Consider the following 25,764-nt stretch of genomic DNA (forward strand, 5'->3'; position numbering starts at 1 on the left):
AATTAAAGAATAAAAATATATAGTGCATAATTTGGATGATAATAATAAAAGTTAAGAGTATGAAACACCATAACACTATTGTTTTCCTCTGCGAGTACAGCCATGAGAAACACGAGTGCGTCACACAGAATGCTACAACTTCCAGACCCCCAAGAACTATAACTGCATAAGGCCTCGGGACCAACATGAGAGAGAGAGAGAGAGACCAAGGCCATTGTATCTCTCTTGTACCGTCTCAGCCACCAACCCACCCCTCAAGCTGCAGGGGCAACGGCAACTGAGATAATCCCAAGCCAATGATAGAACCATGCAAACTTAGCTCCATCTCCGAATGGAAGATATTATCACCATAGAAGCTGGATTACGCAATTATTGTGGGGGTTTCTTTGGAAAGTATAACTAGACAAGATGCAAGTCCAGCACCAAGCTCCATAGATTAACAGCTACCGTAGTCTAAAACACTGCGAGAAGGCTTCAGAAACAAGTAATGGATATTCAAGGTAAATCTCATCGGCTTGGAGTTTTGTCATGCTTGAAGATTCTCTAAGGCAAGATCACGCCACTCATCTTTTTCAGCTTGCTGACTTTCCTGATCTGAAATTTAAAGGAGGAAATCAACACGATGACACAGCAAAATCAATTGACATCAGATATTAGCATAAGTACATTATGAAGACCAATAAAATCTAATTGTTCCATGCCACCATTTCTAGATTGTTCAACGGGCTTGATTTCTGGTGTATTCTGAGCGCCAGAAAGGAATTTAAATTTAAGCACACTGAATCCTAGTTTCCAATTCGAACTACAATGTTGTACAGTTAGGAAAAGAAAAATGATACGCTACATGAAAAATGTAGTATGAAACTCAACATGACACACTCAACTGCATGGATGTGGATTCCACTGCATGGATATGAGACCCACTGCATAGAATGTGTCATGTTGAATTTCATGTTACATTTTTCATGTAATGTATCATTGCTCTTAGGAAAAACAGTATTATACAAATTGTAATAGATAGTTCAAACGGTCAACAACTCAACAGAAGACTAAGCTAAGCTAATCAAAGTCAAAGTTGCAATGATGTTGGATGGTTGCAAAGAATAAGCAGGAAGCATGTTCTTGAATGTGTTTTACAATTTTTGATCCTCCATTTAAATGTTGAAAAACTTACAATGATATTATGTTATCTCTGTTAAGACTAATGAGACCAGCAATAGGAGAGAGTGAATAGCGATCATCGATTTGCAAGTGCAATTTTATAAAGCAAAATCTCGAACACAGTTAGCACAGAGGAATAAACATAAACAAGAAATACACTTACACAATTGTGAACACAGATTTACGTGGTTCAACAATTTCAGACTCCTATTCCACAGCATATGATCTGTCGGTGGATCGCTCCAACACCACTATTTTTCTCCTTTTTGGAACTCTTCTAAAAGTAGAGAAACCTTTTATAAGCACAACAGAATCAGTTTACAAAAAGACCTTTAGTATAAGGGAGAAGTTCCAATAAAACTTAGCCAATCTTATTTTCATCAGCCTTCAAGTCTCCACGGACATCTCTTTTTATGTCTTTCAATCCTTCAATGTCAATTTTTGTCTACCACCTATTAGTCGACTAGTTTGCACCATCAATAGATTGCTCCTTCATGATTCGATCAATATCATGCAGCAACGGCTACTTTTTACTCATCAGGTCGCCAATTAGTCATTACCATCAATCAATTGCTCGCCATTTTTTAACTCCACATTCAACTCTACCACAAATAAAAACATTCTATTCGTTAGCTCCTAGGACCCCAATCAACTTGATTCCACATCAGTACACTATCCCAAACCACAAACTCTAACTTACCGCAACTTCAAAATTTTAGTTTATCACTTGACTACTTGGTTCACTGGATTCCACACCAATCGATTGATCAAACCTCAAACCCACAATCAATTTAGGAAATTAGGTGACTACGCCCACTTCTAGGTTGAGTTCGCCTATATTGAGTTTTACCCTCATCTTTATGGATATATGTCACTTAACACTCACAACTCACCATAATGCTACTCGACTTTACATTTGACCATCTCACGTCAAATCATATGTCACTCGGATACACCCGAGCCCTTGACCCTTCCACATGTCATTCTTCATGCCTCTTGCCAACGTAGTTGACCTCCAACAATTGTTGTCCTTGTTCCCTCGATGCTCCTTATCCTAATCCCTTGGTTTGTCTTATGCAACTTTTTTTTATCACTTATGGGCCTTGAACCATTGAGCTGCAAACCTAGTCGCGCTAAGTCCAGACTCCAGAGTTTCTCCAACACAATCTCAATGCTCCTTGTCCTGCGTTTCCTCATATGTCTCATATTATCCTTCTCTAATCTCATTGGACCTTCAAGCCACTGCGCGTGCTACCTTGACCTCATCGAACCATGAGCTATCCAAGCTCCATTTGTGTTCCTATAATTCCCTGCACACTCAAATACACATTAAATACATTGCCAAGACTTAACTTGTATCCTTTGCTCAAACATCAGAATCTAAAGTAGTACGAATATGATTGCACCAACAATCTCCTTTATGAATTAGAAGTAAGCTTAACTATTATCTTTCAAGAGAGAAAAGTTGAATTTTTCATTAGTAAAATTAAAACATTTCTAAGAAATGTTGAAAATTTTAATCTTTTTAATATGTTAAAGGGGAAGAAATGGTAATGTAACCAAAAGTGTAACTTAAAAGGTTTGATATTGAGCAAAGGTTCAAGTTAAATTATATTATGATTATTGATATGAAGTGTCAAATGTGCAAGTATTGATTACTTGACATAGATATTACAAGTGCAATAATGTAAATTTTGGCTAGTGAAGGATAACTAGATACTTGACAGTGGAGACAAGGTCTATTTTGGCATACAAGAGATAGAAGCAAGGCTTCTTGGCACTCGAAATCCTGAAGGGGATCCTTTTGGCATATAACTTCAGGTGAAGTTGAGAGTTGAGTGTAATTGTACAAAGGGTTATCCGTGCAACTAAACAAAGCAAGACTTCATTCTGTTGTAAAATGGCGAATTAAGTCGACCGATAAGCCAATGGAAAGGATTATTCTATTACAATGCTTTATAATCTAGAAGTTTTTGCAACTGACGACATATTCAGTTGACTGGAGCTACCATTGTGGCAAAGAAAGCTAGTCATGATTAGTAATAGGAAACAATAACTAAATTAGCACTAGGAAAAAATGAAGATTAAATGAAAGCAGGTTTGATGGCACAAAGGTTTTAAAAGGGTACGTGGTCATATGGCTTACAAGTAACTTGTGTATTAAAACCAACAAATACCAGAGTATCAAACACTAACCAGAAGAATATACCTATATGATAAGTTTGTTATAGAATGGGCTCGTGTTGGAAATTCTGACCAGGCGACAAATTTTTCAGGAAGAGGTTTTCAAACTCCAAAAAATAACATTCCTGAAACCTTGACATTTGGAAAATAATAATTACATCGTAATCTGAATAACAGTTTAATCAGAATGTACATTTTCCGAAAACTCAAAATATAGACCATCTAAAATGAGATAATGGTATAATAACCATCAACCCAAGATGTGTTTACTTTCTTGATTCCTGTTATAATAAATAGATATTTAGGTACATATCCACCTCTACTTTGTTTGTTGTTAACAATGCAAGATGTGTCTGGACATCCACCTCGACATTTTCTTTTTTTTTTTTTTTTGTTAATCCAGGTTTCCAGGCTTCGCCCGACTAATCTTGGAGATAAACTATCTTCCCCTAGTTTGTGGTAAATCTAGAAAGAAAAGTGCACATCAAGCAACCCATTCCCTGTTTTGTTAAATGAGAAATTCCATGTATCTAATATGTTCTGGAGTCTATTTTGGATGTCAGTTGTAAAATAGTCATACTATCATCAAGTACGGAAATCGTAAAAAAAAAAACTAATTTTGGGGGAAAGATGAAGCAACTATATGAATCCAAACTGGTGCTGAAAAAAAGATTATATTGTTAAGGTTTGCTTACGCAAGTCTTCAGCATCATCTGTCTTGGCAGCCATTACAGAAGGCAGAGGGATATCTGAAATGTACAAAACAAATATGAAGAAAATCAGAGGGTGTGAGAAAACGCGAGATGAGGTGTGAGGTGTGGGAAGGAAGCATCACCGTCGTCGGGGAGGGTATCACGCATCCACTCGTCGTCAACGATGTCGATGAGTATGCCCATGCTCAGTCTCATCTGCTGCTCCGCCATCTCCGTCAACGCCTTGATTATTTCGTCCTTTGTTTGGTCGCTTTAGGGCAGGCCACGAATGATATTGAATCATCAAAACACATTTGAAATTTGTAAATTACTAAATCTTTCATTACAACTTCAAATTTATCAAGTACATTGAATTTTAATAGTTAAAATTAATCAAGACATGAATTAATTCCTAAACATATAATAAATTTAATAATGATTTTATTTTGTCACTTTAATTATTAAAAAGTATAAAATCAAAATAGATTTTAAGTCTATAAATAAAATTTTAAAGTATCATAAAAGCAATGATAGGCTCACATGATTATTGTGCAGTAGAAATCAAAAATAATTAAAGAAAGCAAAACAAATAATACTAAGACAAATACTTTACATATTTTAGAATCTCCAGTTAGTATTTCATGACCTATGACTTTTAGGTGAATAATTCCTCACTATCTGCTATCTTTCTTCTTCTCATAAACCTTTTGAAAATATAAATATCTTATGCATTTCTTACAAGATTTGAGATTAAGTACAAAGAATAATAGAATAAATGAAAACAAAATGAAACACAAGAGTGTTGGACAAGAATCAAAAGATTAAACATTTTCAGTAATCTTCCCACTATTGCTCCCTTGACCTATATTTATAGACAAACTTTTTAGCTTGCTTTCGACCTTCAATTTCTAACCCTAGATCAATTAATCCATGCTTTTAAACTATTGACTTGATTACTTCAACCTTTTGTGTTACATCAGTAACCTCAACCAACTAAAGTGTGCCATTAGTTGACTAATCAATAATAGCTCATAGGTTGGCCTATCAATGGCGCTCTTTCAGGATTTCTATTAATTAATTTGACCGGCACCACTAGTCAACTAATTGTGCATCAATAGATTGATCAATTGAGTGATTCGTGAATAGAAATGTTCGAGCCTAAATCGACAACTAATCGAGTCAAATTCTAGTCAATTGAAAGACACTTTCAGTCGATTGAATCCTCGGCACAAACCATGTCTAGGGTCAAGCCCCTTCCCAAGTCGAGTCCCACTTGTAACCCATTATATAGGTGCACTCGACTCTTCTTCACATTAGTTACTTGCTATCAATATGTTCCACCTCTAGATTTCATATGCCAAAAAACCTCACTTCAGGGCTTTGGTGCCAAGAGACCTTATCATTTAGTCCTTCTTGTTCCTCCAAGACTTTAATCCTTCAAGTATCCAATCCTCAATCTACCTAAACTTTTAACTTGCTAAGAATCTGATCCTTGACCAACTTGGCTTCTACTTGTTAATTATTTAGTCCTTGACTTACTTGGACTTTCACTATTGCTCCTATAATATAAAATATTAAATAACTTTCACCAATACACTTAACATACTATATAAATAATAACAATATAAAACATCGAAACCACAAGTATAAGGGCATGATTGCACCAACATAAATTATTTTAATATAGTTAACTATCGATATAAGAACATATTGATGTATTTCTACTATCAAAATGATAATTAGTGCTTTGATAAATTTATTCAAACCACTATTTTTTATTTTGGCCAATAAAAAGGTTAATAAGATATTTTGACTAAAATAGATGAATAATCATTCAACAATTTCATTTTGAAGCTCTAAAGAGTATAGTCATAGGTTAGGTTTGGCATAATAAAGATATTTAAGGTTAGATATTGAACAAGAAAAATATTAAATGTGACATAGAACATGAAGAGAAAACAAACAAATTGAACCCTTTTGATAGAAAATCAAATCATACATTTGGCAAGAACATCATTTTAAAGAATTCAAGAAATCACTTCATCTAGTCTTATCACCATTACTCCCTTAGTGAAATTTCATTATAGGAATGATGCCAAAATGAAAAGATTTTGCATGAAGCTTCTAACTTGTTTGATTAAAATTTCTAAACAAATTTATCATTCATCTCTATTGAAAATTAGTTTTCGTAATCAATTGGTCGAACAGGGATATGGATGACTACTTTGTGAGTACCCCATTGTGAACCAATTTCTTATGTGAATGAGAAATTAGTATCTAAAGTTATTCAAGCATTGAAGGGTTAATCTGATTTAATCAGATGAGACATTAACTTGAACATGAGTGTGATCTAAGATTTAAAATATCGAGCCGTACTGAAGTTTCAATATTGGACGGAATGATATAGTTTCGGTACTGTATCATAGCGTGCCGATATAGTTTCAATATTTTTAAAATATAAAATATATTAACTAAAATAAAAAAGTTAATCTAAATATTTAAAAATAAAAAATAAATTTTTTTAAAAAAAATAATAGGATAATTTTACGAGACTTTAATTAAGTCTATTTAACATATCCCAACTATAATTAGGAGTTGATTATTAAAACTTAAGTTAAAAAAAACATGACCGCGATTGGGCAGGCATGACCGATGGGCATGCGCGGCCTGCGCAATGCCTCCGGATGGTATCCTGGCCAGAACGCTGATACCGGTGCTAGTCCTATGGCAGATCGAAATTTTTTGTTCCAATACCGGTGCCAGCAATACGGCTCGAGCTTTCAATCTTTGATGTGATCCATGGATGTACAAGAATGCTAACTCAAGCACGTGCAAATATCAATTTTCATAGGACCAATAATATGGGTGTGATGTGGGTTGTAAACTCGTGATAGTCAAAATCCCAAAATCTGACCAAGAATAAAGAATTTACTATATCTAAATTTCGTTACTAGTAGAAAGATATATCCCATTGGTACTAAATCACAAGCTGAACTGTTTTACTGTATCTGCATGCAACTTTACTCTTTATAATGCGCGTGCAGATTGCAGAATACAGATCTACCAGTGGAAGAAACGATGGACTACCTCAAAGGTCTGATTGACTATCTACCAGGCAAAGAAAGGAAAGCATATCAGATTCCATATTTACAGCAAATCTTAAGATCATTGAAGATCTTCAACTTCAAAATGAAGAGATCAAAATTACCTTTAAACCCTCCCCTTCCCCTTCCCCTTCCCCAGAAAAAAAAAAGCCCTGCAAAATCTCCTGCAGATCGCATATTGTTCCCTTCTAAAAAGACGAAGGACCACAAGTTTTCGCATTTATTCCATACGAATAGCAACAAAGATCTTTGAAATTGTTAGAAGGATCCAACCAGAATCTCTGTTTACCACAAGGAATGCATAGATTGTCACAAAAACTAAAACTTCAGACACGCGCTCGAAGAAAAAAAAGTGAACAGCGAGAAAGAAACTAGGAAATCCAACGATCTAGCAAAGGAACCACTAACCGATCGATTACAGTGGATACCATATTCAAAGAAACAGAGATTGTGGTTTAATCAGAGAAACAAATACGCCGATCTTGTCAGGAAACCACAATCCATCAATAAACACAAGCAGCAAACCTAAAAATGCCATAAAATTTCCAGTTTTCAGAGGTGTCAAGAGATCTCACCAAATCGACTACGGATCCCTGGATCAGCTCTCGATCTTGCACGCGCAAACACGCACAGCACACTCAACCGCCGCTCTGCCTGTGAATCTCCAATCTACCACTTGTCCAGTCGCCCTAGTCCCGCTGATCAACGGCCTACCGAAGGCAAAGGGTCTTCCTTCCTCCCTTCCCTTCCCTTCCCTTCCCTTCGCTTGTGCAGTGCACCGCTTAATTATTGGTTTAGCCGCAATTTACTGAACCGTGCAGCCGGTTTCTATAATGCCAAAAAACATACGTATACGTAATTATTTTTTATTATAATCCCCTTCGCGCTCATTCACTAATAATCTATTGTTATTAATGGGTGCACTAATTGATTTTTAATTTATTATGTTTAATTTATGATCAGTATTTTATAACTCATCGATCTTATTATATAATTCTTTAAATATTTTTAAGTTATATTAATTTTAAAAATTTACAATTATCTGAGAACACAATTATATTTAAGATAAAGTAAGAAGTATATATAATAAATTTAATTTAAAGTATTTTTAAAATATCTAAAACTATTAAAATCATTTTAAATTAGGACCATGATACTTTAGGGAGCTTCTTGAGTGTATTTATATCTTCTAACTTAGATTACACTATCTAAATTGAGAAATGTAAATTATTAAAATTTTTATAACCTTAAAATAATTTGATACAAACTCATTAAAAAATCTAGGTGTGTCATACTTATTAATCAATACCACTAAGGGTGCGTTTGGTTGGGGGTCATCCATGATTACCTTAGTTATGTGATTGATTACCAAGTAATCACATAACCAAGGTTATAGGGAATAAAACATAAACTAATATTGTTTGGTTTAATCCTAGGTAATAAGATAAAACCTTGTTTGTTTGAAGGTTTTAACATATTACTTACTTTAACATTTACTATATTATCCCTAGTTCAATTATAATCAATTTTTACAACTAAATTAATTTAATATTTAATTATTTTTAAAATTAAATTAAATTATTAATTATAATATATATATATATTATATATTACCCCTAGTTTTTTTTTTGTTTCTTTTCGGTTTTTGAAAGAAAAAAAATGGAAAACCAACAACAAATTTTTTAACCTCATTCTTAATTTTGTACTTTTAGTCTAAAGACTCCCCAATTCCTTAATCATTTTCTTCATACTACACACATTATATAGCAAATAGATAAGGCTATTCATGATAAAATTCTAGCAGAGGAACTTGAGTGGTTCCATACATCCATAGCATTGGTTTCATGTTTTACTGATTTATGAGTTTCCTCCGTCGAAAATCTCGAGCAAGATTCAATGTGATCAAACAGAATAGCAAGATTCAATGGTATAAACATCAAATCCAAGTCTGCAAATTTATCTAAACAAGGTGAAGATGAATATGAGCAAGTATCCTTCCTAGCTCAAAAGCCACCAAAAATCAATTTAGATTATCCATACATGACACTCGTGTAAGAACAGTTTGTCACTTCATTGCGGAAGAACAGTTTGTCACTTTTTTTGTCAAACAAAAACAAATCAGATAAGAAAAAAGAGAGAAAGAGATTAAAATGAAAAGAGTGAACTTTAATGAAAAAAGGCATCATAACTGAAATCAAATGCAAACTTCATTTAATTGTGAATGAAAGAAAAAGAAATCATGAAGTACCTCAAAAAAAAAAAAACTCGAAAGGGCGTAAAAAAAAGTATCGAAAAATGTCGACGGAATGATGAATATAGAAAGCAAAGAGATGTGGGCAGCATAGCGAGCCCAAAACCCACAAGAAGAGCAGTGGCTTTCTGTGATGCCGCTTTTGATCTGCGATCTTCTACTTTTAACAGGATTTGGAGTGGATACGAGTTGTCTCGTCTCTAGAAACCCCAAAGCAGCGGAAAAACGAAGGCGGAAGAAGAAGAAGAAATCTCCTGGAGCCGTCTCCCAATCTGCCGAGAGAGAAAGATCGGAATCTTTCCAGGGAAGTAGAGGAGGGCGTAGGAGTACATGAGGTTGGAGGCAGAGATGAGGAGGCCGAGGGAGAGGTAGATGAGGGCGAGGTCACCGCGGATGGGAGTCGGGTTTCGCTTGTGGAGGATTTCGCCGTAGGCAAGGGTAATTTTGTAAAGAAAATTACCTTAACCCCGGAATCAAGAAAAACCTAAGTTTTCTTTGGTTTTCCGATTCCGGGTTGGATGCCCTCTTTTGTTGACGTATGCTGACGTGTTGGACATGAAGCATTACTTGGGAATCACTGATTACCTAAACCAAACAAGGTTTTAGTTGATAACTTTGGATGGATAACCAAGGTAATCATGGATGACCCCCAACCAAACGCACCCTAAATGATTTCTAAGAATCCCTGATTCAGACCATATCAATATTTTAAAATTTTAAATATTATAGGATTATTAATGAGTTTTGGCCAAAAATAATGATCTTAGAAACTTCATACTTACTTCAAATCAGGACTATTACACTTTTGTGAGGCTTCTAAGTGTAATCATATTCTCAGACCTCGATTCCACAACCTAAATTGAGAAATATAAGTTTTAAAATATTTACAACTTTAAGACAATTTGATATAAGCTCATTAAAAGACATAAGTTTGTCATACTTATTCATTAACACCGCCAAAGAATTTCTACAACTCACTTAGTTCATACCATGTTAAAATTTTAAATTCTAGATATTATAAGTTCATCAATGAGTTTTGATTAAAAATACATTGATGACCTTAAGAACCTTACAATCATTTCAAACTAGGACCAGTACATTCATAGGAGTCTCATGAATATAACTATGCCCTCAGACTTAAATTTTACAACATAGTTTGAGAGATGTGGATTTTGAAATCTTCACAACCTTCAAATAATTTGACACAATATCTCATTAAAGGGCATAAGCCTATCATACTTACTCACTAACACCACTAAAAGGTTCCTAGGAATTCAGATCATACAAGATTTTAAAATTTTGGACAATGTAGGATCATCAACGAGTTTTAGCCAAAAACTTATTGATGGACTTAGGAACCTCTAAATCACTTCAAATTAGGACCATTATACTCTTTGGAGTCTCCTGAGTGTAACCATATCCTTAAACCTAAATTTCACTACTTAAATTTGTTAGATTTGAGAGGTGTCGTAAGACAATCGCCTTACAATTATACTATTTATTGAATAAATAATAATTCACTATTTGAGTACACATTTTCTATGTATTTGATTGGATCTTAAACTCAATTACTGAATATCTGCAATACGATTCATAACATCAGAGAATTTATGATTGGATCACAACTAGTGAGTATCTCTACATGTGCAATTATGAATGTATTGAAATTATCCCTAGTCGAGAAATTGATGAGCACGGATGTCATCGATCCTATCGAGACTAGCACGTTTTGAACTCCTTGGTTAACCAAGTAGCTGATCTTGCTAGCTGAAAACATTGGATGTTGAGAGTTAAACATAGATACTGGTTAAAGGTAACTAATTCATTGGAGTGACCTACCTTGAGACTTCATATGATTTTATACAAATGTCAATGAAGATCTCAATGCAGCTTAAGTACGAGTTTCTTTTGACTTGCGATATTCAAGTCGCCTTGATCATAGAGACTTATACTTTGACATCTTAAGCAAACATCTCCGAGGAGAGGTGGACCCGAGATGATTGGGTATAAGTCAAAGTGTCCGAAGATGTTTGAATAGCTCATAGAGGATTCATCGCTCCTTGAAAAGGAGACGTATACCCTACGATCGCTTGTCAAGATTGTTACTAAAAGTCTTTGGCCAAAGTATTATATGTCAAGAGTACGACACTCTTGGACACATGTACAAATAACTTGAATCCACAGGATAAGAAAGCAGCTTACGCTAGGTGTGACGTAGTCAACCTAGTGAGAGCCAACACATGTAGATCATGTCCTGAACCAAGCGGGTATAAGACGGTGAAAGGAACGAGACACGTTTAATTGGAGTTGCTGAAAGGTTTAGAAATGTTCTGGAATCAATCGTTGATTTTTTGATTAATTGGGGATCATGATATACTACTAGGTGTCACTCATGATCGTTCCGTAATTAATGATTAATTACGGACGACCAACATAATCGGGAACCTATTCACATGCACCACAAGTTCTTCGAATGACTTACAACGAGTTTGAGAATTTGATTCTCAGATCGAGAGAAATAAAGTCTAGTTGAACCAGACAAAGGATAAATGATGGAATTTATCTCATGAAAAACAAAATGAACAAAATTAATTTCGTTCAAATCAGAGGTCGTTTGGTTAGTGAACCAATCAATTTGATTTTAAATCAAAATTAAATCAACTTAGTTTGGTTCATAATAGAAGATGTTTTGCCAAATGGTAGAGATGAGAAGATTCGTCTTGCGAAGATGAATTGAACAAAATTGATTTAAGTCAAATCAGAATTTATCTTGTTAATGAACCATGCAATTTAGTTTTGAACCCAGTTTGCTATAATAAACTCTAAATTAAACTGGTCCAGTACGTTTTGGTTTTCTCCGATTCAAACAATTTGGGGTTTTCAAGTTTTCAGGTTTTCTCTTCTCCACTCGTGTCGCAAACCCTAAAGAAGTCGCACTGTAGCATCTCAAAAAAAAATCGCGCCCCTATTTTTCTTCTTCCGATGGCGCGCCGCCCTCCGCCGTTTCCCCTGTCACGCCCCGGAAGATAGCTACCCGAAAAATTTCGACAGCATTTCCCCTGTAACAATTCACTTTCCCTGAATACAAATATCATAAAGCTTACATGGCCATAATAAAGCTTACACGACCACAATCCACACATGTCAAAAATATGTAATAAGCACTAAAACAATGTGAATAAGGTACATAACCAGTAAATATAACATGTACCACAAAACCAAAGCATGAATACGACGATCCACATGGTATAAAAACAAGTTCTGAAAACATAGACACTAATAATGTAAACAAAATCAAAATAGTCTAATGCAACTCAATGAGGAACTAGCAGCACGACTCTCTAGACAAACGTCAACCTGAAAAGAATATAATCAACTGGATGAGTTCAAGGAACTCAGCGGATATATAACAAATATGTACAATAAGCTATCTATTAGTAATAATCATGCCTGTACAGTAAGAAATACACACTGAAACTACGAAAAAGTTGTACATACTAGAATCATCTATACTAACACAATGGCACGAACCCTTCAACAGATGCAAGGCCGCCAAATCAAATGCATAAGTCCTTCTGTATGTGCATGTCAAACATATGCATCAAACAAATGCAGCAAGCAATAATAAATGTAATTTATGCAATATGCACATGATGCAATGACATAGTCACCCCTGACGCCAGCCAGCCACCGTCACCGACAATGGTGAGGTCGAGTGGTTAGGGCTATGACAACTGTGTACTCTGCCGTCACTTGATCCTGAGTGACCGAGTGGACAAAATGCTGATGGAGTACACCTATCCTCCTATCCCAAGTCACATGGGGGAGCAACACTCTCATCTCCTCGTCTCATAGTACAAAGGAGGGATCCCTGTAATGCTACTACGCTGTGGCACCACTGCCTCTGAGCGACCGAGCGAAGCCTTGACAGAGCAACTGCACACACCCTTCTGATGTACCACTAACCTGTGAGTGGCAGTGTGTGCAGATCATGTAACTAGCAACGGACTCAGACTATAAAGGAGCAGATAATCGCTAATATGCAATCATGCAAGGATAGTGCATGACAGTACTAATGTGTGTAATAACTACCCATCTATGCCTAGTAAGGAAATAATATATCACTACTCTGATAAACATATATTATATAAATATGATATGGAACCTAAACCAGTAATAGATAAAAATGATCTACAACATGGAACAATGTAGTAACATACTAGGTAGATATAAAAGCATAAAATTATTGCTAGCTATAGTAAACTATACACATCAAATGATATATCTAAAAGATAAGTCAAGATACCTGCCTTCCAAAAGTAGTCGGTGTCCTAAAAGAAAACCTCCATCCAGAAATTCTGGTTCAATGTCCTGTAATTAGAATAAACAACAATACAATGCTTACTAATATAATACTGTATTAAATTAACATTAATTAAATCTCATATTAGTTGATAAATCCAATTAAACTAATCAACTCCCCAACACTGGATCATTCCAACCAACAGACCAGTACATTATCTGATCCAAATCTAATTCTAACCGGATCTAAACCGACCTAATCAATTAATACGACTTAACCACTTAACCAATTAGTTCAACTAATCCTCATAACCAACCAAACAACTAAGTAGTAAATAACAGCACAACCTACAAGACACATTCATGTTGTTTATTCTAGATGTTAAGATTATTAAGCAGAAACTAAGAAAATCCACTATTTTAGTATTTAAATCTACATATTCAAATAATGAACAATACACAGTACAGACAGTTATTGTAGTTTCTTTCCTGTACCAATACATCTCATTATATGTGGTCAAACTATAGCATTGCATAGAGATTGATGGAAGGATAAGATCCACGTAGCTTATCTCCAAAAGTTGAGACTAATATGCCCTGACTATTATGATGATTATTTAGCAAATGCCCAAGATAACATCATTATTATTGCAAAAGCACAAGTAATTCTTAACACAGAATCAGAAGTGGATTTGTGTTTATATTTCATGTTTCTAAAAGTTTGAGATTCAAAGACACATATGAGAACCAGATTAGATGGTCAACCATTGCAACTTTTCGGATCAAAACACCTCAATGACCAAAACGCTCTAGCTAGAACCATAGCAAACTCAAAACCCAAATGGAAACAATACCTCACCTGAGCCCCCTTTGCTCTCTACGAGGGAGGCGGCGGCGCTGAGGGTTGCGAATGCCGAGATCCAAACATGAGGGCAGCGATGCGACGCTAAGGGTTGCAGCTAGGGCTCAGAGGAGAGGGAGAGGGAGAGGAAGAGGGAGAGGTGTCAGCTTCTCAAGAGAAGAAGAGGAAGCGAGGCATCGTGGTCGGGCTAAAGAAGAAGATCGCGTCGGGCTAAGAGGAGGAGTATGGTCCGCGGAAGAAGAAAATCGCAAGGGGGGGGGGGGAGTTATCGGAATGCGAGTAGACCAAAATGTCGTCGATGAAGACGACCATGAACTGATCGAGATAATCCAAGAAGATGCGGTTCATCAAATCCATAAATACCACTGGAGCATTGGTAAGCCTAAATGGCATTACCAAAAACTCATAATGTCCGTATCTGGTGCGGAATGCTGTCTTCTGAACATCAGAATCCTTGACTCTCAGCTGATGATATTAGGACTGCAGATCAATCTTAGAATACACTGATGTACCCCTGAGCTAATCGAACAAATCCTCAATCCATGGCAAGGGATACTTGTCTGACGGTCACTGCATTCAGCTGTCTATAATCAATCAATAACCTTAGAGTGTCATCCTTTTTCTTGACGAACAATACCGGAGAACCCCACGGAGATACACTAGGGCGAATGAAACCCCTATTCAACAACTCTTGGAGCTGGACCTTTAGCTCGTCCAACTCCTTCGGGGCTATACGGTAAGGTGCTTTCGATGTTAGCGCCGTCCCTGGAATCAGTTCAATAGAAAATTCTACTCGCCTTCGGGGAGGCAAACCTGGTAGCTCATCTGGAAATACATCCGGATACTCTCGGACTACTGGAACGTCTGAGAGTTGAGAACTACTGTCGTCATCACTGATCAGCGATAAGAGAAAACCCTGACAACCATATGACAGAAGCTTTTGAGCTTCAATTGCAGAAATGATCAATATTATGTTGCCCTGGATGCCAATGAAATCCCACGAGGGTTGGTTAGGAAGTCAGAACGTAACCGCCCTCGTCTGGCAATCAACCATGGCATGATAAACGGTCAACCAATCCATGCTGAGAATGACGTCAAACTCGATCATATCAAGAACCAGCAAGTCCACCGTGAGTATGGTGCTACCAAAATCTAATGGACATCCTTTGACCTCCTGAGTGACATCTATTGTATCACCAGATGGTAGGGATACCATCAACCGCTGTGGCCTAAGGGTAGGTAGTCTATCAATCTCTCTCATGAAAATTGAGAAATAAAGGAATAGGAACTCCCAATATCAACTAGCATATCAGCGGAAAATGAATAAAGTAAAATCGTACCGTGAAAAAATGAATCCGTTGGCTCACTGCGCATCCTCTCTAGTAAGTGCGTGGACTCATCCAGTCTCTGACGGGGATGTGGGTGGTAGCGCTGCCAGATGTTGCTGCGGCTGGACCTGGGTCTGCCACTGAGGTGGATAGTGGGGCGATGTCGGATACTGAACTAGAGGCTGATACGAAGATTGCGACTGATACTGCACCGGTGCCTAGGACTGCATTTGATACTGAACCAGTGGCTAGGACTATGACTGGTACTGAATCGGAGTCTGATATTGAGGTCTCGCAACAGAACTCTACGATACCGTAAGGGCACTGGAGTGCTCCTGTCCATACATGTCATATGCAGCTACTGCAGGGGGAGCTGCCCTCTGCTAGCGATGTGAAGATTGGACCTTCTGTCCCCCTCTCTGTGATCCCGTCTGACCAAACTATTCTCCCGGAATAGAAACTTTTAAAGACACATGCTGAGCCTTCAGCGAATAATCACGGCTCAAATGTCCGGGCAATTTACAATAATAGCAAATTGACTGTCGCAGGGAGCAGACTGATGTAATGTAATCTCTGGACCCACATTGGGTACAGTGAGTATCACTGGCGGACTGCCTCTGATCTTGTCGGGAAAACCGAAAGCGTCCTGATGAAGATTGTCCTGACTTCTAGGGCTTGCTCGATGCCCCAGAAGCAATCCAGCCTGACTCTCTACGATCGCCACGCTGTTGTCCTGTAGTCTGTGGCTGCTGAGTCTGTGTTAAACTCTGAGCTAGTTGCTTACTTCTCTTTCTATCCCCAAACGCCCTCTGCTGGGCAGACTCTATCAGCAGCGCTCTATCCAAGGCCTCGCGGTAGGAGGAAATGACTGAATCCTGCTATCTTCACCTGAAGATGTCCATCCAGCCCCTGGACAAACTGAAGCATACGGGACCTGTCCTCAGCGACTAACTCAGGACAAAATCTGGCTAGCCGATTAAAATCAGCATTGTATTCCATCATTGTGTGCCCTTTCTACTAAAGACTCTGAAATTCCTAACGGCGCGTCATCTGATATGACAGTGGGAAATACTGACTCTCAAAGATCTCCCTGAATCTCGCCCATGTAATGTGCTGCTCGCCTAGGATCGTACGCTGCGTGGCCCACCAGATCTCGGCCTCGTCCCGTAAATGAAAGGTAGCCAACTCTACCTTCTCCCACTCGGAGCAAGCTGTATAGAAGAAGGTTCGCTCCACCGTCTCTAACCAAGACTGAGCTGCCCTCAGATCTGTCCCTCCGTGGAATAGCGTGAATCAGCTTTTCAGCGACTCCGCTAATGCTGGAATCTGAGCTCGTGTCGCAGCCAGATCTGTAGGATGTGTAGGGTTCGCCACTGAGACTGACGGAACCAGAGGAGAGGGTACCATAGGTGGTACCGCTGGAAATCCAGAGGCGAGTGCTGCAAGGGGTGCTGCTGGATAAGCCGGGGGAGGTACCTCTGGTGGTGCACCCGGATGTGTCGGAGCCGGTACTGCCGCATAAGCAGGGGCAGGTACCGCAGGTGGCACTGCAGGATAAACGTAGATCGAAGCGACTGGAGTTGCTGCAGGTGGGGGTGCCTGGTATGCAGCAGCAGGGGCTGCCGGTGGTACATCAGGGTGTACAGCAGCAGGGACTGCCTAATATGCAGTAGGCACCGCTGGAGGAGGTGCCTGGTAGGTAGGCACCGCTGGAGGAGGTGCCTGGGCACTGCTAGAGGAGGCGCCTGATATGCCGCGGGCACTACTGGAGGAGGTGCCTGGTCTGATGTAGGCACCGCTGGCGGTGGTGCTGGATACGCAGCAGCAAGGACTGCCTGTGGAGGTACCGGGTATGCAACAGTGGGGGCTGCTGGTGGTATCTCAGGGTATACGGCAGTAGGGGCTGCCTGGTATACAGTAGGCACCGCGGGAGGAGGTACCCCTGGTGGGATAGTGAACACTGCCGGAGTGGGTACCTCTGGGGGTATGTTGGTTGCTGCAGGGGGTATTGCGGGGTCCGCTGATGGGTATGATGAAGAGACCCCCGGAGACTGAGAGCCCGAGGCGCCCGCAATACCATGAGAAGTCTGTCCTTGAGTGACAGGCTCAACCTCAGTAGGCCCCTCTCGTGGCTCGGCCATCAGAGACTCGAACGTCCTCTTACGTGGTCGTCCTGCACCACGTCTCCGCGTAGTAGCATGTTTTCCCCGCGTCATATCTGAAACATTATTACCAAGTATTACCAAAGGTACAAAATTTGCTAGATTAGATATTTTACCTATTGTCGTCTGGAGATGCCCTGTCGCCGCTAGTCCCAAAACATGACCTTGTCGCAATAACGACTCCAAAATAAAAATCTGAAACACCAAAACCGAAAGGCATTGCATACCTTTTCTCTGATACCAAAATAAATTGGTATCAGATGAACTCCGAAAATCTGTAAACACCGAAAGACTCAGAAATCTGCTCTGATACCAAATAAATTGTCACGCCCCGGGAGACGGCTGTCCGAAAAATTTTGACAGCATCTCCCCTGTAACAATTCAATTCCCTGAATACAAATATCATAAGGCCTACAAGGTCACAAATAAGCCTACACGACCACAACAAAATATAACATGTCAAAAATACATAACAAGTACTAAACAATGTGAATAAGGCCACAACCAGTAAATATAATATGCACCACTAAAACTGAAGCATGTATACGAAAATCCATACGATATAGAACAAGTTCTGGCACAAATACTGAAAACATAGCAAAACCAAAATAGTCGAGGTCATCTCGACGAGGGGACTAGCAGCACGGCTCTCCAGACAGACGTCAACCTGAAAAGAATGAAACCAATGGGATGAGTTCAAGGAACTCAGCGGATATCTAACAGATATGTACAATAAGCTATCTAGCAGTAATAATCATGCCTGTACAGTAAGAAATACACACTGAAACTACGGGAAAACTGTACATACCAGAATCATCTATACTAACACAACGACACGAACCCTTCAACAGATGCAAGGTCAAATCAAATGCATAAGGCCTCCTGTATGTGCATGTCAAACATATGCAGCAAACAAATGCAGCAAGCAATAATAAATGCAATCCATGCAGTATGCACATGATGCAATGACATGGTCACCCCTGACGCCAGTCAGCCACCGTCACGACAATGGTGAGGTCGAGTGGGTAGGGCTATGACAACTGTGCACTCTGCCGTCACTGCTCCTGAGTGACCGAGTGGACAGGATGCTGGCGGAGTACACCTATCCTCCTACCCCAAGTCACATGGGGGAGCAACGCTCTCATCTCCTCGTCTCATAGTGCGAAGGAGGGATCCCTGTAATGCTACCACGCTGCGGCACCACTACCCTGAGCGGCCGAGCGGAGCCCTGACAGAGCAACTGCACACACCCTCCTGATGTACCACTAACCCGTGAGTGGCAGTGTGTGCAGATCATGTAACTAGCGACGGGCTCAGACTACAAAGGAGCCGATGATCGCTAGTATGCAATCATGCAAGGATGGTGCATAACACTAATATGTGTAATAACTACCAATCTATGCCCAGTAAGGAAACAGTATATCACTACTCTGATGAACATATATTATATAAAGATGATATGGAACCTAAACTAATAATAGATAAAAATGATCTACAACATGAAACAATGTAGTAACATACCAGGTAGATATAAGAGCATAAAATTACTACTAGCTCTAGCAAACTATACATATCAAATGACATATCTAAAAGATAAGTCGAGATACCTGCTTTCCAAAAGTAGTCGGTGTCCAAAAGGAAAACCTCCGTCTAGAAATTCTAATTCAATGTCCTGTAATTAAAATAAACAACAATACAATGCTTACTAATATAATACTGTATTAAATTAACAGTAATTAAATCTCATATTAATTGATAAATCCAATTAAACTAATCAACTCCCCAACACTAGATCATTCCAACCGTACATACATCTGATCCAAATCTAATTTTAACCGGATCTAAACTGACCTAATCAATTAATATGACTTAACCAATTAGTTCAACTAATCCTCATAACCAACCAAACAACTAAGTAGTAAATAACATCACAACCTACAAGACACATTCATGTTGTTTATTCTAGATGTTAAGATTATTAAGCATAAACTAAGAAAATCCACTGTTTTAGTATTTAAATTTGCATATTCAAATAATGAACAATACACAGTACAGGCAGTTATTGTAGTTTCTTTCCTGTACCAATACATCTCATTATATGTGGTCAAACTATAGCATTGCATAGAGATTGATGGAAGGATAAGATCCACGCAGCTTATCTCCAAAAGTCAAGACTAACATGCCCTGATAATTATGATGATATTTAGCAAACGCCCAAGATAACATCATTATTATTGCAAAAGCACAAGTAATTCTTAACATAGAATCAGAAGTGCATTCATGTTTATATTTCATGTTTCTAAAAGTTTGAGATTCAAAGACACATATGAGAACCAGATTAGATGGTCAACCATTGCAACTTTTCCGATCAAAACACCTCAATGACCAACATGCTCTAGCTAGAACCATAGCAAACTCAAAACCCAAATGGAAATAATACCTCACCTGAGCCCCCTTTGCTCGCTGCGAGGGAGGCGGTGGCGCTGAGGGTTACGAACACCTAGATCCAAGTGCGAGGATGACGACGCGACACTAAGGGTTGCAGCTACGACTCAGAGGAGAGGGAGAGGAAAAGGAAGAGGGAGAGGTGTCGGCTTCTCAAGAGAAGAAGAGGAAGCGAGGAGTCGTGGTCGGGCTGAAGAAGAAGATCACGTCAGGCGAAGAGGAGGAGTAGGGTCAGCGGAAGAAGGGGGGGGAAGTTATTGGATTCCTAACGGGTTTTAGGGTTTTTAAACCCGAAACCCATTAACCCTTTTTTTTTCTATTACCGTATTTTACATGATCCCCGCCTGCTCGACTGGCCATCCGCTGGAGAGGAAGAAGGTGTCTAAACCCTAGATGATGGTTGCGTGTGGGAGAGAAGCGAGCGTCGTCGGCACCAGGCTTTCTGTGAGTTCCTCGGGTTATCGACCGCGAGAACAGGGCCACCGCCGCCATCTTCTACCGCCTTCCTTCCTGCTGTGGCGCGACCCGACTACTCTTTCCACCGGCCTCCTTTCTTCTCCTGAGTCCGGGCGACCACAATGGTAAAGAATTCCTTCTCTGGCTAGCCTTGTTTCTTCCAAGACAAACCACCACCAAAGAGAGCTTGGTGCCCGAGAGAAAGCTTGTTTGGGAAAGCTTGTTGCCAGAGAGAATTGGTTATCGGAGAGGAGCCTTTCAAAGTTGTTATCGAAACTTCTTCGATGATCAAAAATTATTTCCAGCCACTACAAGTCATTGCCGAAAATTAAGGTTCCGCTGAGAGCTTGTGAAGTGATCGGATAATTATTCCATCATCTATGGAAAGGATTTCCGACCGTAACCAGAAAGGGTTTCTACCTATTTGTCCTTTTATTAGCGGTCAAAGGCTGATCACCGAAAGCTACACCGAGAATACGATTCTCGGTGATAATTAGAAAACTTCAAAAAATGATCACGATAAATGTTGTTGTGTGTTTTTAAAATAAGATTTTTCTCTCGAATCGACCATTGGCTAGTATCAAAGACGATGACATGACTCATGACTTTCGAAGTCGTCCAAACGAGAGCTTGGAGTGGATCACCAGTAGACGCGAAACTTCGACAAAGACCGGTTGATTGATGTCAACTTCGCTCAACATCATCAATGAGGTACGCATTGAATAATTTATTATTCTGCAAAAAAATTTTAATTTCTTGTCATGCCTTGTACTCTGTTATTTCCTGTCTATGAATGTGTTTGTTATAATAATTCCTGTTTATTATTATTCTATTTTCGTTGCGCACGTTTATGAAACGTGTACACATGCGCATTCCACCGGGACGATCCCAATAAAATTTAGAGATGTGATTTTTAAAATCTTCACAATCTTGAAATAATTTAGCACAAGCTCATTAAAGTGCCTAGGTCTATCATACTTACTCACTAACACCACCAAAGGGTTCCTAGGATTCTCTTGGTTCAGACCATATCAAGATTTTGAAATTCTAGACATTATAGAGTCATCAAAGAGTGTTGGCCAAAACTCATTGATAATTATCTCAAGGTCATGTAGATTTCAAAAACTCACATCTCTTAATTTATGTTGTGGAATCTATGCTCAAGGGCATGGTTACACTAAGGAGGCTCCTAAGAGTGTAATAGTCATAATTTGAGTGATTTTAAGGTTTCTAAAGTTATCAATGAGTTTTTGACTAAAACTCATTGATGGCCCTATAATATTTAGAATTTTAAAATCTTGACATTGTCTGAACTAGAGGAGTCTTAAGAACCCTTTGATAGTGTTGGTGAGTAAGTATGAGTCATGTTTAATTCCTGCTTAACTTAGGACGGTTAGTTAAGGACAAATGAATAGTTGACACTTGCCCAACATAGTATCAAGATGGGGCGAGATGATAGTACGTCAGGGAAGCTTGGTTTAGGTAGTCAAGTAGGGTAAGAAGTACCTTGGTTGGTCTTCTTGGTTAAGTGAAACTAATTGAAGCTACCTCGCCACATCCTAGACTAGTTAAACCAGAGTTTCTCAAGAAGTTGGTTAAAGTCACAATTTCTTAAAACAACTTTGTCTAAGGAAGCAGTCGTTGTTCTGATAACCAAGAGGCCCTGCCTCGCCATGACCTGGAAGTGATTTTAAAATATGGACTTAACTAAGTGATGGTTAAACTTAAATCTAACATAAGGTCAAATACTCATTACAACTTAAACCTAATCAATAAAGATAAAATTGATAAATTATCTCATAAAACTCATAAGATAACTCTTATATGTCATGTACTGAGACACTTAACTCTTATATGTCATGTACTGAGACACTTAGAATGGTATGTACTGAGGCACTTAGAATGAGTGAGATGATAAGGATTATTAAATCACAAAGCTTTGAAAATATTTTTCAAAAACTATAAAACTATTTTCTAAAAACTATTTTTAAAAATTTGATAATTACTTGAAATTCATGTTTGTTGTATATAATTATACTATAGTTTTCAAAATACTATATATTTGAAAATTGATTAACTAACACTTAGACACAGAACCTTTAAGTCAACACTAGGTTTAAAACTTAGGCAGAAAATCCTTGTGATTAATAAGGATATTCTAAGAGTGTCTAGTTGAGGGGAAAGTTATTCTTGAAAGATACTATTTTCAAAAGACCTTTTAAAAACTACTTGAAAATTTTACTTTGAAAATATTTTTTGAAAAACTCAATGCTTTGCAAACTATTTTGTAAATTATTCTTTTGACTTGAAACAACCCCTAAGACACATAGGGAGATTATCTTGTGGTCAATAAGGAGCCCTACGAAAGTATTAGATTTAGAGGAAAATCCAAATTAAAAGTTTAATTAAAAATTATATTTCAAAAAACTTTTTAAAAAATCATTAGTTATGTGTTCTATTGACTTGATTAACCTCTAAGACGCATAAAGAGTTTGCCTTATGGGTAATAAGGAGCTCTAAGAAAATGTCAGATTTAAAAGAGGTCCAAATCAAAAGAGCAATCTATTTCAAAAATTATTTTTTATATAAATATTTAAAAAATCTTTAAAAACCATTTCCAATGCATATTCAAAATTATTTTAAAATTATTCTTTTAATTTGATACAACCCCTAAGACACATAGGAAGGTTATTTTGTGGTTAACAAAGAGTCCTAAGGACGTGTTAAATTAAAGGAGAGATTTGTTGGGTTGCAAAGGTGCAAAACATAGTCCCACATCTAAAACACATGGGAAAGATCATGGATTTAAAAGGATGGAAAGTATCTCCATTGGTATGAGGCCTTTTGGGGAGAGCCCAAGAACAAAACCATGAGGGCTTAGGCCCAAAGTGGACAATATCATACTATTGTGGAGATACATACATCCTTGGGGACCCTACAAGATTCTAATTTAAAAGATTAATAAATAGGTTTTCAAAACCATCTACTTTGAAAATATTTGAAAATCCTTTCAAAAATTGGTTTAATAACTATTTGAAAATTTATTTTGAAAATTCTTTCAAAACTTATCTTAAAAACTCTTTTGAAACTTCTTTTTAAAAAATTATTTTAAAATTATTTTTAAAATCTACTATGATTTTTTCAAGAAATATCTAGATTAAGTTGTGACTATAAGAAATACATTCATTGTTGGTGCAAAATAAAAATCTTTTTGATGTATGATAAGGGAGAGAGGGGAAGTTAAGTTAAAAATCTAAAATTCTTCCAGATTCATAAAATCCTGACCTGATTTAACTTAACAAATTATCAAACATCAAAAAGAGGGAGATTGTTGCTGCAAGGAACACTAGTCTATCCTAGGGTTTTGATATTTGACAATATACTTAGGTCTTGTTAGTTTAACTAATGGTTGATCCAAACAGGATCTGATATTTGGATGTGAATGAAGTCTAGTCAGATCAGTTTAACCAGAAGACTAATAAGAAATCCTTGTTAGTTGGACTTGACAAAGAAGTCCTAGTCAAGTTGACTAGGCAAGGAGAAATCCTAGATGGAGGCTAGGTAGGGAAAGTCCAAGTTGGAGGTTGGACAGAAAGTCCGGGTGAGTGAAGCTGGGCAAGAAAGTCCTAATTGGAAGTTAGGCAAGAAAAGTCCAAACAGGTCAAGGGTGATCGAATGTTTAGTAGGTGGGAAGTTTATCTATAAAAGTGATTAGTCCTAACTGGAGGTTAGGCAACAGAAAGTTCAAACAAGTCAAGGGTGACCGAATGGTTGGCAGATGAGAAGTCTACCTATGGAAGTGACTAGTCCTAATTGAAAGTTAAGCACGAGTAAGTTTAGTAGGTTAGACCTACAGTGTAAGACTTAGGTAAACCTAGTAGGTCATATAAACTACAGGTAGGCTTAGGCTGCTTGTTTATTTGTATATTAATCTTACAGGAACCATGAGTTGGAAGCAAGACTGAAGAAGCATAAAAGAAGCAAATAGAAGCAGTCGAACCAAACTCATAAGTCAACTTAGGTTAAACCTGGTGGATTGATTCTGGGCATCCTATTAGATCTGGGCATCCGGCACAGTCAGACAGTCTAGTGAGGTCTAGGCGCTTGGACTAGGATAGATCTAGGCTGTTGCATCTGATCCAGGCACCCAAAATAGTCCAGGCGCCCTATATGTTCCAAGCGCCCGAATTAGTTGGGATTGACCCCGATAAAGACTTATGAAATCGAATCGGATTAGATCAGTTCGGAGCGCCCGGAAGAGCCTTTATAAGGGTCTCAGCGTGCAACACAAAGTACAACTCTAATGGAATTGACCCCGATAAAGACCTACGAAATCGGATCGGATTGGATCGATTCAGAGCGCCCGGAAGAGTTTTTATAAGGGTCTCAGCGTGCAACACAAAGTACAACTCTAATCTCCATTACTCTTCGTTCTGCAGTACTGCCGAACGCGACCAACTCCCTACTCGTACAACTAGAGAAGTTCTAGAAGGAGTGTGCTGCCCTCAAGACTTTCAGATTGGCTACACGAGAGTTTATTTTTTTAAAGTCTTATTGTCTTGTACTTTCATCTTTATATTCTGACTTTAAGACGGATTTCTCCACCTTCAAAAAAGTTTCGAAAAGGAAACCATTAGTGGGCATATACTTTTCATACATCGATCTTGCCCTAAAGGGTTAAGAACCAAGTAAATCTACGGATCTTGTGTCTTATTATTTAATACCGCTACACATTTTCAGTGTTAGTAAGAACAAACGAACCAACCAACGCACGACAAACATTATTCACCCTCCTCTAACACCAGTCCTATAAATCC

General features: G+C 38.2%; 1 protein-coding gene across 2 annotated transcripts; it reads right to left on the reverse strand.

The window, feature by feature from the left end:
* Positions 1 to 18: 18 nt before the first annotated feature.
* Positions 19 to 20,554, reverse strand: LOC141845338 (anaphase-promoting complex subunit 13). 2 transcript variants are annotated; one of them, XM_074733409.1, is made up of 5 exons: positions 20,492 to 20,554; positions 19,654 to 19,718; positions 4,181 to 4,308; positions 4,041 to 4,094; positions 19 to 594 (listed from the first exon to the last, which is right to left on the reverse strand). In XM_074733409.1, exons 3-5 carry the CDS (start codon positions 4,266 to 4,268, stop codon positions 527 to 529), a joined length of 210 nt encoding a protein of 69 aa, XP_074589510.1. In that variant the 5' UTR covers positions 4,269 to 4,308; positions 19,654 to 19,718; positions 20,492 to 20,554; the 3' UTR covers positions 19 to 526. The 2 variants fall into 2 exon arrangements, with proteins under 2 accessions (XP_074589510.1, XP_074589509.1); XM_074733408.1 differs by lacking the exons at positions 19,654 to 19,718; positions 20,492 to 20,554 and adding an exon at positions 7,717 to 7,940.
* Between the last annotated feature and the right edge of the window lie 5,210 nt (positions 20,555 to 25,764).

The sequence above is a fragment of the Curcuma longa genome, chromosome 14 (assembly GCF_044706935.1).
Source record: "Curcuma longa cultivar G26 ecotype Majalengka, Jawa Barat chromosome 14, ITB_CL_G26_1.1, whole genome shotgun sequence".
Classification (NCBI taxonomy): domain Eukaryota; kingdom Viridiplantae; phylum Streptophyta; class Magnoliopsida; order Zingiberales; family Zingiberaceae; genus Curcuma; species Curcuma longa.

What these genes read in the sequence shown, in the direction of transcription:
- LOC141845338 (XM_074733409.1), bottom strand. Translation starts at nt 4,268, where the DNA reads ATGGCGGAGCAGCAGATGAGACTGAGCATGGGCATACTCATCGACATC. An exon ending in TGATACCCTCCCCGACGACG is followed by an intron (nt 4,095 to 4,180) that starts GTGATGCTTCCT and finishes TGTACATTTCAG; the next exon opens with ATATCCCTCTGCCTTCTGTA. An exon ending in AGATGATGCTGAAGACTTGC is followed by an intron (nt 595 to 4,040) that starts GTAAGCAAACCT and finishes TTTAAATTTCAG; the next exon opens with ATCAGGAAAGTCAGCAAGCT.